Here is a 13,402-nt window from a genome sequence, read left to right as displayed (position 1 = left end):
AGGGCCAGGCCCAGGCCCTCAGGACTCCTTCCCCTCTCCACACTGGACAGGCAACGAGGGGGTTTCCAAATGGGGCACGGGCACCTCCAGAGAAATTGGCAAAAGCTTGAGATTCAGACTGGGTCTTGCACCCAACCCAGCTGCAACCCTCATCATCCCACCTGCCTCTGCAGCTGCACCTGAAGCCTGCCACCTTTTCCCCCCACCTCCCCTCTCTCTCCTCTGTCTAACCAACCACATTTCTTGGTCCCTCAACCCCTCCTAGTACCCCCTTCTCATTAATTATTTAATTAATTTAAATAAAAAGTATTTACTGAGCTCCACTTACGTGCCAGACCCAGGGCTCAGCATGAGGGATTCCCATTATGTCCCTGATTCCTTTTCCTTCGATTCCCAGCCCATCTCTTACTCTATCTTCCTCAACAGCTCTGCCCTTAACTCAGTAGCCCTTGGATTCCCCCCGGGCTTGAAAAGGTTAAAGAATGCTCTGGCACTTTTAGTTTATTGCTTCAGTTAGGTTTGTCCACAAGGGGTTATACCCCATAGATAAAGGACAGGGAAGGATCAGGGCTGAGGAGCACATAACTGCCCAAGAATGTATGGTGCTGAAGTTCAGAGAGGATTCCAGGGAATGTGGTCCTTCCAGGAACCTCCTCAGCTCCGTAGTCCCACTCCAGCCTCCTTTGGCAATGAGGGGTGGGGAGTCTTACAGGGGATCCTCTCACCCACCTTGCGGGCTCCAGCTCTTCCCATCATGTGGACCTCTCACTTTCTCCCACATACACTCAAACCTTGAGAAGTCCTTTCTGAAGTCACTCTCAATCCTTCAAGATGGTGACAAGAACCAGTCCCCTGGGATACTGGCTATAGGCCCACCACCCTCACACACCCGTTGCTGTTCTAAACACCTCCCTCCTGGGGCTGGGTAAGAAATTTCCAGTCTAAATGGTAAAGTAGAGCCTGAAGGACTCCAGGCGCTCTGGTAATGCTCCCTAATCCCCTAATCTCCCCACCATCTACTTTCCCCCGAGCCACAGGCTCCAGTCTTCTGTGGGAGAATGTTTCGGGTGGGGGTGGGGATGGGGCAGCAGAGGGGAGGGAGAAGAGTTAACCCACCTTTATCAAGGGTCATCTCTGAGTTTACTCTGGAGTTAAACCTGCCTCTCCGGTTCCCGCTCCCCCTCAGCAGGACATCGGAATGCAAGCCTAGGTGGGGGATGGGGAACCATTTCCCCTCCTTCAGGACTCCCCTCAGCCAACTGCCTTTACTCTATGGATCTGGATTCTGGGAGCCTCTTATCATCTTACCAGGGCCACTCTTGCTCCACCTTCTCCCAGGATCAGCCTCACCATCACCCCTTTCCCCTTCCCACATTGTCTCCTAACCCCACCCCAGAACCCCAGTGCTGGGTGTCTGGGGGTCCAAAACTCCTCCTTCATGCTCCCCTACCCACCCACCCTCCCCCCGCCCCCAGTTCTCCTGAAGGTTGTCGGACTGAGTGAAAAGGCCCTGAACCACAGAAGAATCTGGAAGTGGTGAAAAAAAGGCATCAGGAGAGGAGGAGGGCTGGTGCTGGAAGTTTGAGGTCAGCATTTGCCCCAGTGCTGCAAGAGGTCAGGAATGCAGTCGACATCAGCTATGGAAGATAAGACCTAGCTGGCAGCTCTCCCACTCCTGCCCCCAAACTGAGTCTCCACAGGCCTCAGAAGGTCCCAAGCAGCTGGGGTGGGCAGGGATCAGAGAAGGATCTAGGAAGGAGCTTAGGGAAGAATCCTGGGATCTGGGCCTGGTCCTGGTGGAATTCAAAGTTCCCCAGGGGTATTAAGTGACTTAGCAAGAGAGAACTAACATCTTTAAGCCATCCTTACAATTAAATTGAACCTCCCCCCCACCTTCCTCTCCCACCTTACTGCCTTACTTTGCAGTAACTAATTAATGAGTATTTGTTCAATGAACGAATGAGAGATAATTAACATTCACATTTTTTTTTTGGCTTTGGCAGCACCCAAGGAGATAGGACAGGCCTTATTATTCTCCTTTTATAAGTGAAGGACCTGAAGCTCAAAATTAAGTGACTTGTCCAAGGTCACCCAAAACCCTACTGATATCGAGTTGATTCTGATTCATAGTGACCCCACAGGGTTTCCGAGGCTGTAAATCGAGATTTACAGAAGCAGATTGCCATATCTTTTTCCCCCCCGAGGAGCCACTGCTGATTTCAAAGCAACAACCTTTAGGTTAGCAGTCGATTGCTTTAACCACTGTGCCACCAGGGCTCCCAGGTCACACAGCTAGCAAAGTACTCAAGTCAGCTGACTTCAAACTTAACAAAATCAGCGAAAGTTAATACATTGCATATACCCAAAAGGCTTCAAAACAAGGACTCAAACAGATACTTGTACACCAATGTTCATTAGAGCATTATTTATAACAGCCAAAAGGCAGAAACAACCCTAGTGTCCTTCAACACATGAATGGCTAAACAAAATGTGGTGTATACATACAATAGAATATTACTCAACTATGAAAGAAATGAAGTTCTGATACACACTACAATACAGATAAACATTGAAAACATTATGCTGAGTGAAATAAGTTAAAATAAGTGAAATAGAGATAAAAGCAGATTAGTGGTTACCAGGGGCTAGGGAAGGGGAGGAATGGGGAGTTATTGCTTAATGGGTACTGAGTTTCTGTGTGGGGTGATGAGAATATTCTGGAAATTAATAGTGGTGATGATTGCACAACATTGTGAATGTAATTAATGTCATTGAATTGTACATTTAAAAATGGCAAATTTCATGTTATATATATTTTACCACAATAAAATTTTTTAAATCTTTCAAAAAATAAAGAGTCAACACATCTCATGTTTAATCCGTATACGTTATTGTACCATTCTGTACAACATGACAATTCTGGAGCCCAGTGGGGGAAGATGACGGTGAAAGCAACAAAAATCTCTTTGACTGGCTAGCACCTCTAACCTTCCATGCAAAATGAGTGGGCATCATTTGCATGCTGTTTTAATACCATTTGCCTCCCGGCCTGCAGCATGCCCTGACCCTTACCTGGTCAGCTCCTACCCAGGCGGGCTCCTGTCCAGCTCCCACTGAGTACTGTGGGGGCTTTCCCCACCTGAAAGTGGCGGGCCTGGGACAACCCAGAGCCAAGCCCAGCATCTGAGCTGGGCCTCTCACCTAGATGATCCACTGCCCAGGCTATTCCCAGGGCTCCATTCCCTCCCAGGCCTGCCCCCACCTCCTCAGTCTAGCTGGCAGCACGATAAGAATCAATAGGTCTATTCCAGAGCAAAGAGCACAGCCAAGTGTGTTTCCCCTGCTGAACAAACGACTGATGGTAATGACAGATTTGAGGGCCCAGCACCTCCGTTTCCAAAGTTAATTCAGCAGGGGGTAGTCATCCAGCTTTGGGGAACAGGGAGCAGTGGGAGCTTCCCTATCTCCATCCTTCTCCACCCACATCCTGAGGTGAGCTTCCTGGAGGAGGCAACCCCCTGGGGACAGGTTTGGGAAATAGCCTTATGAGGAGAGCCCTGGTGGTGCAGTGGTTAAGAGCTCTGGCTGCTGATCTAAAGGTCGGCAGTTCGAATTCACCAGCTGCTCCTTGGAAATCCCGTGGGGCAGTTCTACCCTGTCCTATAGGGTCACTATGAGTCGGAATCAACTCGACGACTATGGTTTTTAACACGTTTTATGAGGGGAGGCAGGGAAAGAAGGGGTCTGGAGGAAATCCAAGTAAGGAGAGAGGAAGATTGGCAACCAGGGCTGAATCTCAGCTGGAATGTTTCTAGGTGCACTTGTTTGCCCTCTTAGGCCCCTGTACCATGCTGGACATACTGCAATCCCCATGAGGAATTTTTGTCTCTTGTTCACTGCTGTTTCCCAGTACCCAGAACAGGGCCTGGCACACAGTAGGTGCCCAAAAATATCTGTTAAATTGTAAATGCTCAGAAAGTATTTTAACCAAGGATGTAGGTAAACTGAATATGTGTGTGAATAAGTGAGGCTGTGCCCCCTAACCAAATCACAAAATGTCCCGCTGAGGTCAAGTCTCCTTGAGAGTGAGTTGGGGAAGGGGAGGGGATAAGAGGGGGTTCAGAGAGCATTAGTTTTCAGGAGTCTGAACTTATTGGTGAGTGAATGTGTTTGTGTGGGTGAGGGTGAAAGTGTGCAGGCGGGAGTGTTCGGAATTAAGTGTAGTAGGAGTGTGGGGTTTGGAAACCACCAGACTGGAGGCTCAGGACTGAGTTTCATTTCTTCCTCCCAGCCCTCAACTTTTCTTCCCCAGGGGCACCAGGGCTAGGATCCCCAACGTGGATCCGCAGAGAGGAACTTGGACTGCAGGTTGAGGACAGCCACAAAGACCCACACTCCATTTCACCCCACCCTCAGAACCCCCAAATCCCTAACCTGCCAGCACCTTCTCTACCTGGGGTGGGGGGGGTATAATAACGTCATTTCCTGCCCCAAAATTACAGCTGCAAGGGCTAACAACACTTATTGCCCTAGTCTGTCCTGGTTAGTCATTCCCTTTGGGAATTTTGGGTGGCCTTTACAGGACTGCACGGGGGGTGGGTGCGGAACCGAGGGCGCCGAGACCCTGCCGAGGCCCACCTGTGCCCCAGGCTTCCGAGGACTCTCCGGTGGCGGGAACGGAGGCGGGGGCGGGGACGGGGCCGGCCCCTCCAGGTCCCCACCCCCTCCCTCATAGACACGACTTAAGCCGCCGACCCGGTGCACCGTCCACGGCCCCAGACTGTGTCCTGGCCTCTCGCCTTACTGCTCCGACAGCATGAGCTTCACCACCCGCTCCACCACCTTCTCCACCAACTACGGGTCCCTGGGCTCGGTCCAGTCCTCCAGCCACCGGGTCCGGCCGGCCAGCAGCGCAGCCAGCGTCTATGCAGGCGCCGGCGGCTCGGGCTCCCGGATCTCCGTGTCCCGCTCCAGCAGCTTTCGGGGCGGCTGGGCCGGGGGGGTGGCCGGGGGGGTGGCCGGGGGGATGGCCGGGGGTCTGGCGGGAATAGGGTGTATCCAGGGTGAGAAGGAGACCATGCAAGACCTGAACGACCGTCTGGCCTCCTACCTGGAGAAGGTGAGGAGCCTGGAGACTGAAAATCGGAGATTGGAGAGCAAAATCCGGGAACACTTGGAGAAGAAGGGACCCCAGGTCAGAGACTGGGGCCATTACTTCAAGACTATCGAGGAGCTGAGGGCTGAGGTAAGGGGCATGGAGGGAGAGACCCCAACTCCAGGCAATGTTTGACCCTCAAGTTAGACACTGCCTTATACCTCCCCCACCCCCAAGTATAGGAACTTCAATAGGGTGGGATGCACTGACTCCTTCCCCCATTTCCATCTTCACCCCACCCCCTACCCCATGGGGCGATGCCTAGGAATGCCCTGGATTTCCCTACACATCCCCGGCTACAGGGGTCCCAAGTTTCCTGGCTGGGTGTGGTAGGGTCCTTCCCCAGGAGATAGCGGGAAGCAGGGGAGCTTTGCTGAGGAATCAGACAGCATGAAAAGAGGTGAGACAAAGCCCTAAAGAGAATTCTTGGCCAAGTGGGGACAGTTGGAGGGTTAAGCGGATGTGGCTAAAGCTGAGTCATCTAGGAGTAAACAGGAGGCCTACCTGTGGGAGGGGCCACTGCAGGGGGTGTGGGGCCCAGAGCAGGAGGGTGAGCAGGTGCACTAGGAAAACATGCCAGGAGAGGGCCAAGGAGAGGACTTATTAGTGGCTGCTCACTTATGGACAGGCCAGCCAGCTGGGGCCCCGCTGGAGGAGCAGAGGGGGACTGGTAGGAGCTCCGGGATTTGGGACTCTAGGAGGGGAGGGAGCAGTGTGGGGAACATAGGTGGAGGGGGTAGGTATATAGTGAGAGCCTCTGGCTATTTCTGGGACCTGGACAGTATCACTGACACACATAACACCTTCCACACACTCAGTCCACCCATTGACTTCCCAGTCATGAAGCAAGCTCTCCCTCCTCTCCCCACCCCAGATCTTTGCCAATTCTGTGGACAATGCCCGCATAGTTCTGCAGATTGACAATGCCCGGCTGGCTGCTGATGACTTCAAAATCAAGTAAGACTTGGTGGCTGGAGAGCAAAGAGGTGGGGGGTAGAGCTAAGAGTGGGCTGCTCCCTGCTGGTCAGATAGGGGCTCACAGTGGAATCTTATTCAGGTGTGGGTGGAGCTGGATGAATGAGAGTTTATTCATTCATTTAACTATTCATTCATGCAACCCAGTTTAAGAACACTGCCCCAAGTGCCAAGAATGGTGCTCAGGGGATTACCACCTCATTCACATTGCTGGTCTGTAGTGGGCATGGGGCTGCTCTTAGGAGGACTGAGACAGTTCAGGATCAGAGATGAGGGCCCCTCTGACCACCTCCACATCCACAGGTATGAGACAGAGCTGGCCATGCGCCAGTCTGTAGAGAGCGACATCCATGGGCTCCGCAAGGTCATTGATGACACCAATATCACTCAGCTGCAGCTGGAGACAGAGATCGAGGCTCTCAGGGAGGAGCTGCTCCTCATGAAGAAGAACCACGAGGAGGCAAGATGGGCCACTGGCCAGGCCAGGAACCAAATGGGCCAAGACCAGTCTGGGTGGGGAAGCGATGGAGCAGGCCGCCTGCAAGTAGCCTTGCAGAGAAGTTCAGAACTACCAGTCTTGGCCTGTAATCAAACTGTTCTCATACACAGTGGGGCACACATACTCTGCAGCTCACCTGAATTGCAGTGTGATGAGATTGAAATGACATGGCTGAGAGAGAATGAGATGAGCACAGAAGTAGAAGTAGCCAGCACTGTGGGGGAATGAGGAGTGATGGAGAAGTGAGGGAAGACAGAGCTGGCAGGGCTTCCAAGACAAAGGTATAAGGAGCAGGATTATGGAAGGAGGGTAGATGGAGGGACAGGGAGAAGTGAGGAGGGATGAACCATCTGTGAATGACAGGCATGGGCAGGGAATGTGGGGGACATTTCTACCCATCTGGAGTAGAAGGCCAAAACTGACATTGCCCAGAGTGTAAAACAAGTTTCCTCTAGTCTCTTCTAGAACTCATCCTGTAGACCTTCTAGAGGAGGCAGTCACAGATACAGGGCCTTATTGGGCTCTGACCCTAAGCCCTTCCTTCCATTTGCCCCTCTCTCCTTAAGGAAGTAAAGGGCCTACAAGCCCAGATTGCCAGCTCTGGGCTGACTGTGGAAGTGGATTCCCCCAAATCTCAGGACCTCAGCAAGATCATGGCAGACATCCGGGCCCAGTATGACGAGCTGGCTCAGAAGAACCGAGAGGAGCTGGACAAGTACTGGTCCCGGCAGGTACCCAAGGGGAATGGATGGATGCCAGGCTATACATAGAGACCTGAAGGCATGAGAGGGAGGTGGGCAGGGAGACAGGGGTCTGATGGACCATTCCACCCTGCAGATTGAGGAGAGCACCACAGTGGTCACCTCTCAGTCTGCTGAGATAGGAGCTGCCGAGGCAACGCTCACGGAGCTGAGACGTACAGTCCAGTCCTTGGAGATTGACCTGGACTCAATGAGAAATCTGGTAAGAGCTCTCATATCACCTGCCCCAACTCTGAAGCCCTGACCTCTGTCGTCCTCAAGCCCAACCCTGTCTTAGCCCAAATCCTACTCTTCCCATCTTAAATTCCTTTAGCTCAGAAAAAGTCGGTTCCCCTTTGCATTTCCCACAGTTCCTACCACTTACCTGGCAGAGTGGGTGCTCAAAAAATGCATTCTACTAAAAGTTGCAGAGACTCCCCCTGCATTCTTATCTCAGAGCCCACCCAAACCTCCCTTCCTGTGCCCCCACAGAAGGCCAGCTTGGAGAACAGCCTGCGGGAGGTAGAGGCCCGCTATGCCATGCAGATGGAGCAGCTCAACGGAGTCCTGTTGCACCTAGAGTCAGAGCTGGCACAGATTCGGGCAGAGGGGCAACGCCAGGCCCAGGAGTATGAGGCCTTGCTGAACATCAAGGTCAAGCTGGAGGCCGAGATCAACACCTACCGCCGCCTGCTGGAAGATGAGGAGGACTTCAGGTGAGTGGGGCTGTCCTCCTACCCATACAAACCAGGTCAAGATAGCACTTATTCTCCCCAAAGCCTGAGTTTGTATAAGTCCCCCCATGTGCCTATTCACTGATATTCATTGAGCGCTGGACTGGTGCTTTAAGTGTGCCTCTCTGTGTCTTCAAGGAAGTAATGCACCCTCTTATAAGAAGAAGAGAATGCCCCAGCAGTATTTAGGGTACGATGGAGTTTGGCCTTGGGTTTTCCTTTTATGGAGGAAGTGGCTAAGGGGCATTTAGAGATAAAAGAGGTCAGGTCTTACTTCTGCTCTGTGGGGCTGTTTATAACTGGGGCTTGGTCTTCTGCTACAGCCTCAGTGATGCCCTGGACAGCAGCAACTCCATGCAAACCATCCAAAAGACCAGCATCCGCAGGATTGTGGACGGCAAAGTGGTGTCTGAGACCAATGACACCAAAGTTCTGAGGCGTTGAGGCAGCAGAACCAGGGTAACCTTTGAGGAACAGTCAATAAAAACTTGGAGGTCACTGGACATTGCTCTGCGTCTTCCTTGGCTGTTTTCATACCTGTGTGCAAATGCCCTGACTCAACAGTCCCATCTGTGACCAGGCAGAAGTCACCTCTGACCCCAGGGGTTTCATGGGGATGGGGGAGTAGGCAGAGGAGGTTCTTGGAAGCACCTTCTCAGAGAAAGAAGAGGGAAAGGTAGATGAGATGGAACAAGGGCAGTGGGAAAAGCTACAATAGCTTGTGTCTTAGCCTTTGAGGAGAACTGGCGATCATAAAGGCCACCCTCTTGCCTATTCTGGAGTTCTCTGTGCCCCTGTCTGGCAGGTGCTTATTAGCAGAAATCTGAGCCAGAGAAGGAGGTGGTGTCAAGGACAGAGGGCAAAGCAGACAGAAAGAGGCAGGACTAGACCATACAGCTGGTCCTCCCTATCCTTACCACTCTGCATTCTTGGCCCACTGCCCAGTGCTTCCCACCCACCAGCCTCTTCCCCCAATCCCCTCCTGCACCCATTCCCCAAACCTATGATCTCCATGCCCTGCTCATTCCGCCAATTGGAATATGAATTTTAGAATGACTAGAGGTCTAGCTAGAATTAGAGTAAATGTAGTCATTGAAGTTGAAAGAATAGTCTACACTAGTGGTTCCCAACTAGGTTAAGTGGTGCCCCTAGGTAAGCATCCACATAGGTAAGAGTAGACATCTTGAAGCTAACTGAAATGTCACAATTCTGTGCTTTTGATTGAATTGTGCCATCTAGTAGTGAAAACAACAGATGTCTAAAACTAATCATAGGTTTTGATTTGGATAATGATTTATCTTTTTTAACTTAAAAAAAAAAGTATAAAGGTAACATGCACAGGTGTAACATCCAGCAGGACAGAAGGAAATAAAATTTAAGATCTCCCAGCTCCACCCCTTAGAGGTAACCACTGTTAAATAGTTTCTTAAATATGTTCTAGAAAAATTCTAGGCATATTCAAACACATTTCATTATAGCTTATATATGTAGGATTATATACTGTTCTGTACCTTGCTTTCTTAAACTGTGCCTTCTTTTAACAATATATCTTGGACACCTTTCTAAATTAGTATGTATAAACTTGCCACTTTCTTTTTAATAGCTGCTTAGTATTCCATTTTGTGGAGTACTAATTTACTTACCTCAGGTCTTCTAGTGATGGGTATCTTAGCCTCCAATAGTTTTGCTCATGCTAAAATGCTGCAATTATATTTGTGTGTATACATGCACCGTATGAGCATATCTATAGGATAAACTCCTAAAAATGGTTTCCTGGGCCACCATATTAAATATTTATCAAGTACCTACTTTGTGCCAAGCCCTGTGCTAAGCACTAAGTATATACGTGGTGAACAAAACAGGTATTGCCCCTGCCTCATGGAGCTCACAGCCTGATGGTCGAAGACATGCATTTTTGTTCATTCTTTCAACAAATACTATGTGCCAGGTCTTCTTCTAGGTAACAACACAGACAAAATCCCCACTCTCATAGACTTTATATTCTGGTGATAGGGGGCAGATTATAAACAATAAATATAATAAGTAAGCAAATCATATAGCATGTGAGAAGGTGGTACGTGTTACAGGTGAGGATAGAGTAGGTAAGGGGGGTTGGTAGTGGGGAGTCAGGAAAGACCTCACTAAGAAGGTGATACATGATCCTATGAGAATGGGTCGTCAACTAAAATAGAAAACAGTTTTTACCTAAGAAATGCAGTTTGTTCACTCTGTAATCTCTGAAAACACGGGAGTCTTTGGTGGAGAAGTAGGTCCCTGGATGGCAAAAACAATTTGCTCTTGGCTGCTAACCTAAAGGTTTGCAGTTCAAACCCACCCAGAAGGTGACACAGAAGAAAGGGATTGGTGATTTGCTTCTATAAAGATAACAGCCAAGAAAACCCTATGGAGCAGTTCTACTCTGTAACACGTGGGGTTGCCATGAGTCGGAATCAATTTGATGGCAATGGGTTTTGGTGGAGAAAGGTTAAAGATGGCATTGTTTGAAACACTTATTTCCCCTAAACGCCCAGATGACAAGCCAGGACAGGCAGTCCCTGAGGATAGTAGGGAAGCCCCTGGAGAAACCGTGGAATCAACGTCGGGCATGAGAGAAGCTGGGTCAGGAGAGGGTAGGAGTGGAGAATGGGCTGCTCTTCCTGAGCACAGTCAGCGTGAGTTCCACGAGAGGTTAACTGGGAGCTCCAGGGGGCAGGGACCCCAGCTGCCGCTGGGTTCCTGGGTTCTTCTACCTGGAGGGAAACAAATCCCACCTGAAATCTGAGGTGCTTCTGACTCTTTTTAAACCTACCTTCCCTGAATAAACGTAACAACCACCTGTCCCACCTCATTTCTATTCTCTCTCCAACCCCCACTTTGCCACTCCCCCGGTCTTTGCAGGGATCTGTAGAAGATAAGGAGTTTCTGTGTGACATAAAGGTTAAGCACTTGGCTACTAATCAAAAGGTTGATGGTTTGAACCCTCCCGGTGGTACCTCAGAAGAAAGGCCTGGTGATCTGTTTCCAAAAGGTCACAGCCATGTAAACCCTATGGAATGCAGTTAGTTCTACTTTAAAAGCGTCGCCATGAGTCAGGACCGACTAGAAGACAACTGCTTTTGCAGGAGATAAATCTTTGGGGCAGCCTACCCCCTGCCATCCAGATGTGGTTAAGTTTCACTTTCTGAGGTTTGTTTTAGGAAAACAATCGAGGTGGTTTTCATGTCGCATTCCTCCCCACCATTTTCCAAATATGTAAGTATAATATTGAATGTGTATTCTCAAACCACACAGGTGCCCTAAGAGGTTGTGCCGCCCTGGCTGGCAACCACTGTAATTTAGTCGGGAAGACGCCAGCTTTCCTTCGGCCCCTAAAAAGGAGAGACTGATGGCTCAGTCACAAAGGGTGGGAGGGGAAGCAGGCACGTATGAGAATAGACTGACCCCAGCATACCTTACAGGATGCGGACTTGCCTGAGGGTGAGACAGAAAGTCCCTGGCAGAGCCTGTGTTGTACTTGAAGCTGAGTTAAGCTGTTCAGAGAAACCCAAGACGAAGCACCTGATATGATTATCCCTCCCATTAAACAACGCCTCACAGTTCCCGGGGCGCTTATGCCTTTGATACTCATTACAATCCCATGAGGCAGGGACGGATTCCCCAATAAGCAAGGTACACACAGGTTTACTTGTGCTTACTTACTAATCTGTAGTCCACAATTTCACCTGTTTTTCTACTACATGTGAAATTGTCCACCACAGATAGTAAGCAAACACAAGTAAACCCACGCATACCTTGCTTACTGGTGATCCACCCGTGTGAGGTATGCAAGGCAGTTGCTATTACTGGCCCTGATTCAGAAGGGTAGAACTGAGGTTCACAGAGCCAGAGGCATAAAGCAGGAAACCACGTCTCCAGATTCCCAATCCCAAACTCTCCCTCCCTGTATTATAACCTAACCCAGGGGTTCTCTGTCCTGGCTGCACTTTAGAATTACCTGGGGGAGCTTTACAAACAATACTGAGGCCTGGGCCCCATCCCCAGAAGATTCTGATTCAGTTGTCCTGGGGCGGGGGGTGGTGCCCAGGCCTTAGGGCAGATTTTTTCAGGGTTCCCAGGTGAGTCCAAGAGGCAGACCCAAGCTGCAACCTGGGGTCAGCACCCTGAGGTTCCCTTCAAATGCGGGTCATAGACGTGCCTGTTTTAAACAGCAGGCTGCTGGAAGAACCTGAGGCCTCTGAGGGGATCCTCCTCATCCCCTAGCTTGGGTAGACGGCTGCCTGAGGGGCTGCCCATTTTGTCCCCCAAGTGCCAAAGGGGATAATTAGCAATCCTAAAGTTATAACATGGAGTTATCTGTCCCATGTTACATCTGTCCTATTTCACCCATCCCCTGCCTAGGTGCAATCCATCTGAGATAATAAATTAATAAATGTTACTGGAAAGTATGTTGTCGTTGTTGGTGTTAGGTGCTATCGAGTCAGTTCTGACTCATAGCAACCCCATGTACAACAGAACAAAACACTGCCCAGTCCTGCACCATCCTCACAATTGTTGCTATTCTTGAGCCCATTGTTGCATCCACTGTGTCAATCTATCTCATTGAGGGTCTTCCTCTTTTTTGCTGACCCTCTACCAAGCATGATGTCCTTCTCCAGGGACTGATCCCTCTGATAACATGTCCCAAGTGTGTGAGACGAAGTCTCACCATCCTTGTTCTAAGGAGCATTCTGGCTGTACTTCTTCCAAGACAGATTTGTTTGTTCTTTTGGCAGTCTATGGTACATTCAATATTCTTTGCCAACACCATAATTGAAAGGCATCAATTCTTCTTCGGTCTTCCTTATTCATATATAGTATGCTGCCATTTGTGTAAAAAAAAAAAATAATAAGTATATATGTATGTATATGACCTGAGTGGTGCAAATGGTTAAGGATTTGGCTGCTAACCAAAAGGTTGGTGGTTCAAGTCCACCCAGAGGCACTTCAGAAGAAAGATCTAGAGATCTACTTCCCCTTCTCCCCCCAAAAAATATCAGCAATTGAAAACCCTGTGGAACACAGTTCCATTCTGACCCACATGGGCTCACCCTGAGTCAGAATCAACTCGATGGCAACTAACAAATACAACATATCCTTGTATATGCAAATATCTCTGGAAGGATACATAAGAAACTAGAATTATTGGTTGCCTCTGATGAGGAAATTAGTAGAGGGGGGAACAAGGGTAGGAGACTTATTTTCCATCGTGCATCCTTTCATATCTTTTGATTATGTATTACCAATACGAATACAAAAAACC

General features: G+C 49.6%; 1 protein-coding gene across 1 annotated transcript; it reads left to right on the top strand.

Annotated features, from left to right (window-relative positions):
• The first annotated feature begins 4,767 nt into the window (after window positions 1–4,767).
• KRT18 (keratin 18) lies at window positions 4,768–8,606 on the top strand. The gene is made up of 7 exons (XM_004373999.1): window positions 4,768–5,245; window positions 6,030–6,112; window positions 6,434–6,590; window positions 7,196–7,360; window positions 7,467–7,592; window positions 7,862–8,085; window positions 8,427–8,606. The coding sequence occupies exons 1-7, from the start codon at window positions 4,817–4,819 to the stop codon at window positions 8,545–8,547; spliced, it is 1,305 nt and encodes a 434-aa protein (XP_004374056.1). The 5' UTR covers window positions 4,768–4,816; the 3' UTR covers window positions 8,548–8,606.
• The last annotated feature ends 4,796 nt before the right edge of the window (window positions 8,607–13,402 follow it).

The sequence above is a fragment of the Trichechus manatus genome, unplaced genomic scaffold, assembly GCF_000243295.1.
Source record: "Trichechus manatus latirostris isolate Lorelei unplaced genomic scaffold, TriManLat1.0 scaffold00027, whole genome shotgun sequence".
In the NCBI taxonomy this organism is placed as follows: Eukaryota; Metazoa; Chordata; class Mammalia; order Sirenia; family Trichechidae; genus Trichechus; species Trichechus manatus.
This window is presented reverse-complemented; position numbering and strand designations above follow the sequence as displayed.

Bases quoted from the DNA above. Each gene is read 5' to 3' on its own strand.
- KRT18 (XM_004373999.1), top strand. From the start codon at position 4,817: ATGAGCTTCACCACCCGCTCCACCACCTTCTCCACCAACTACGGGTCC. The intron at 6,113-6,433 runs GTAAGACTTGGT...CCACATCCACAG, and splicing joins GCTGATGACTTCAAAATCAA to GTATGAGACAGAGCTGGCCA. The intron at 7,361-7,466 runs GTACCCAAGGGG...TCCACCCTGCAG, and splicing joins ACAAGTACTGGTCCCGGCAG to ATTGAGGAGAGCACCACAGT.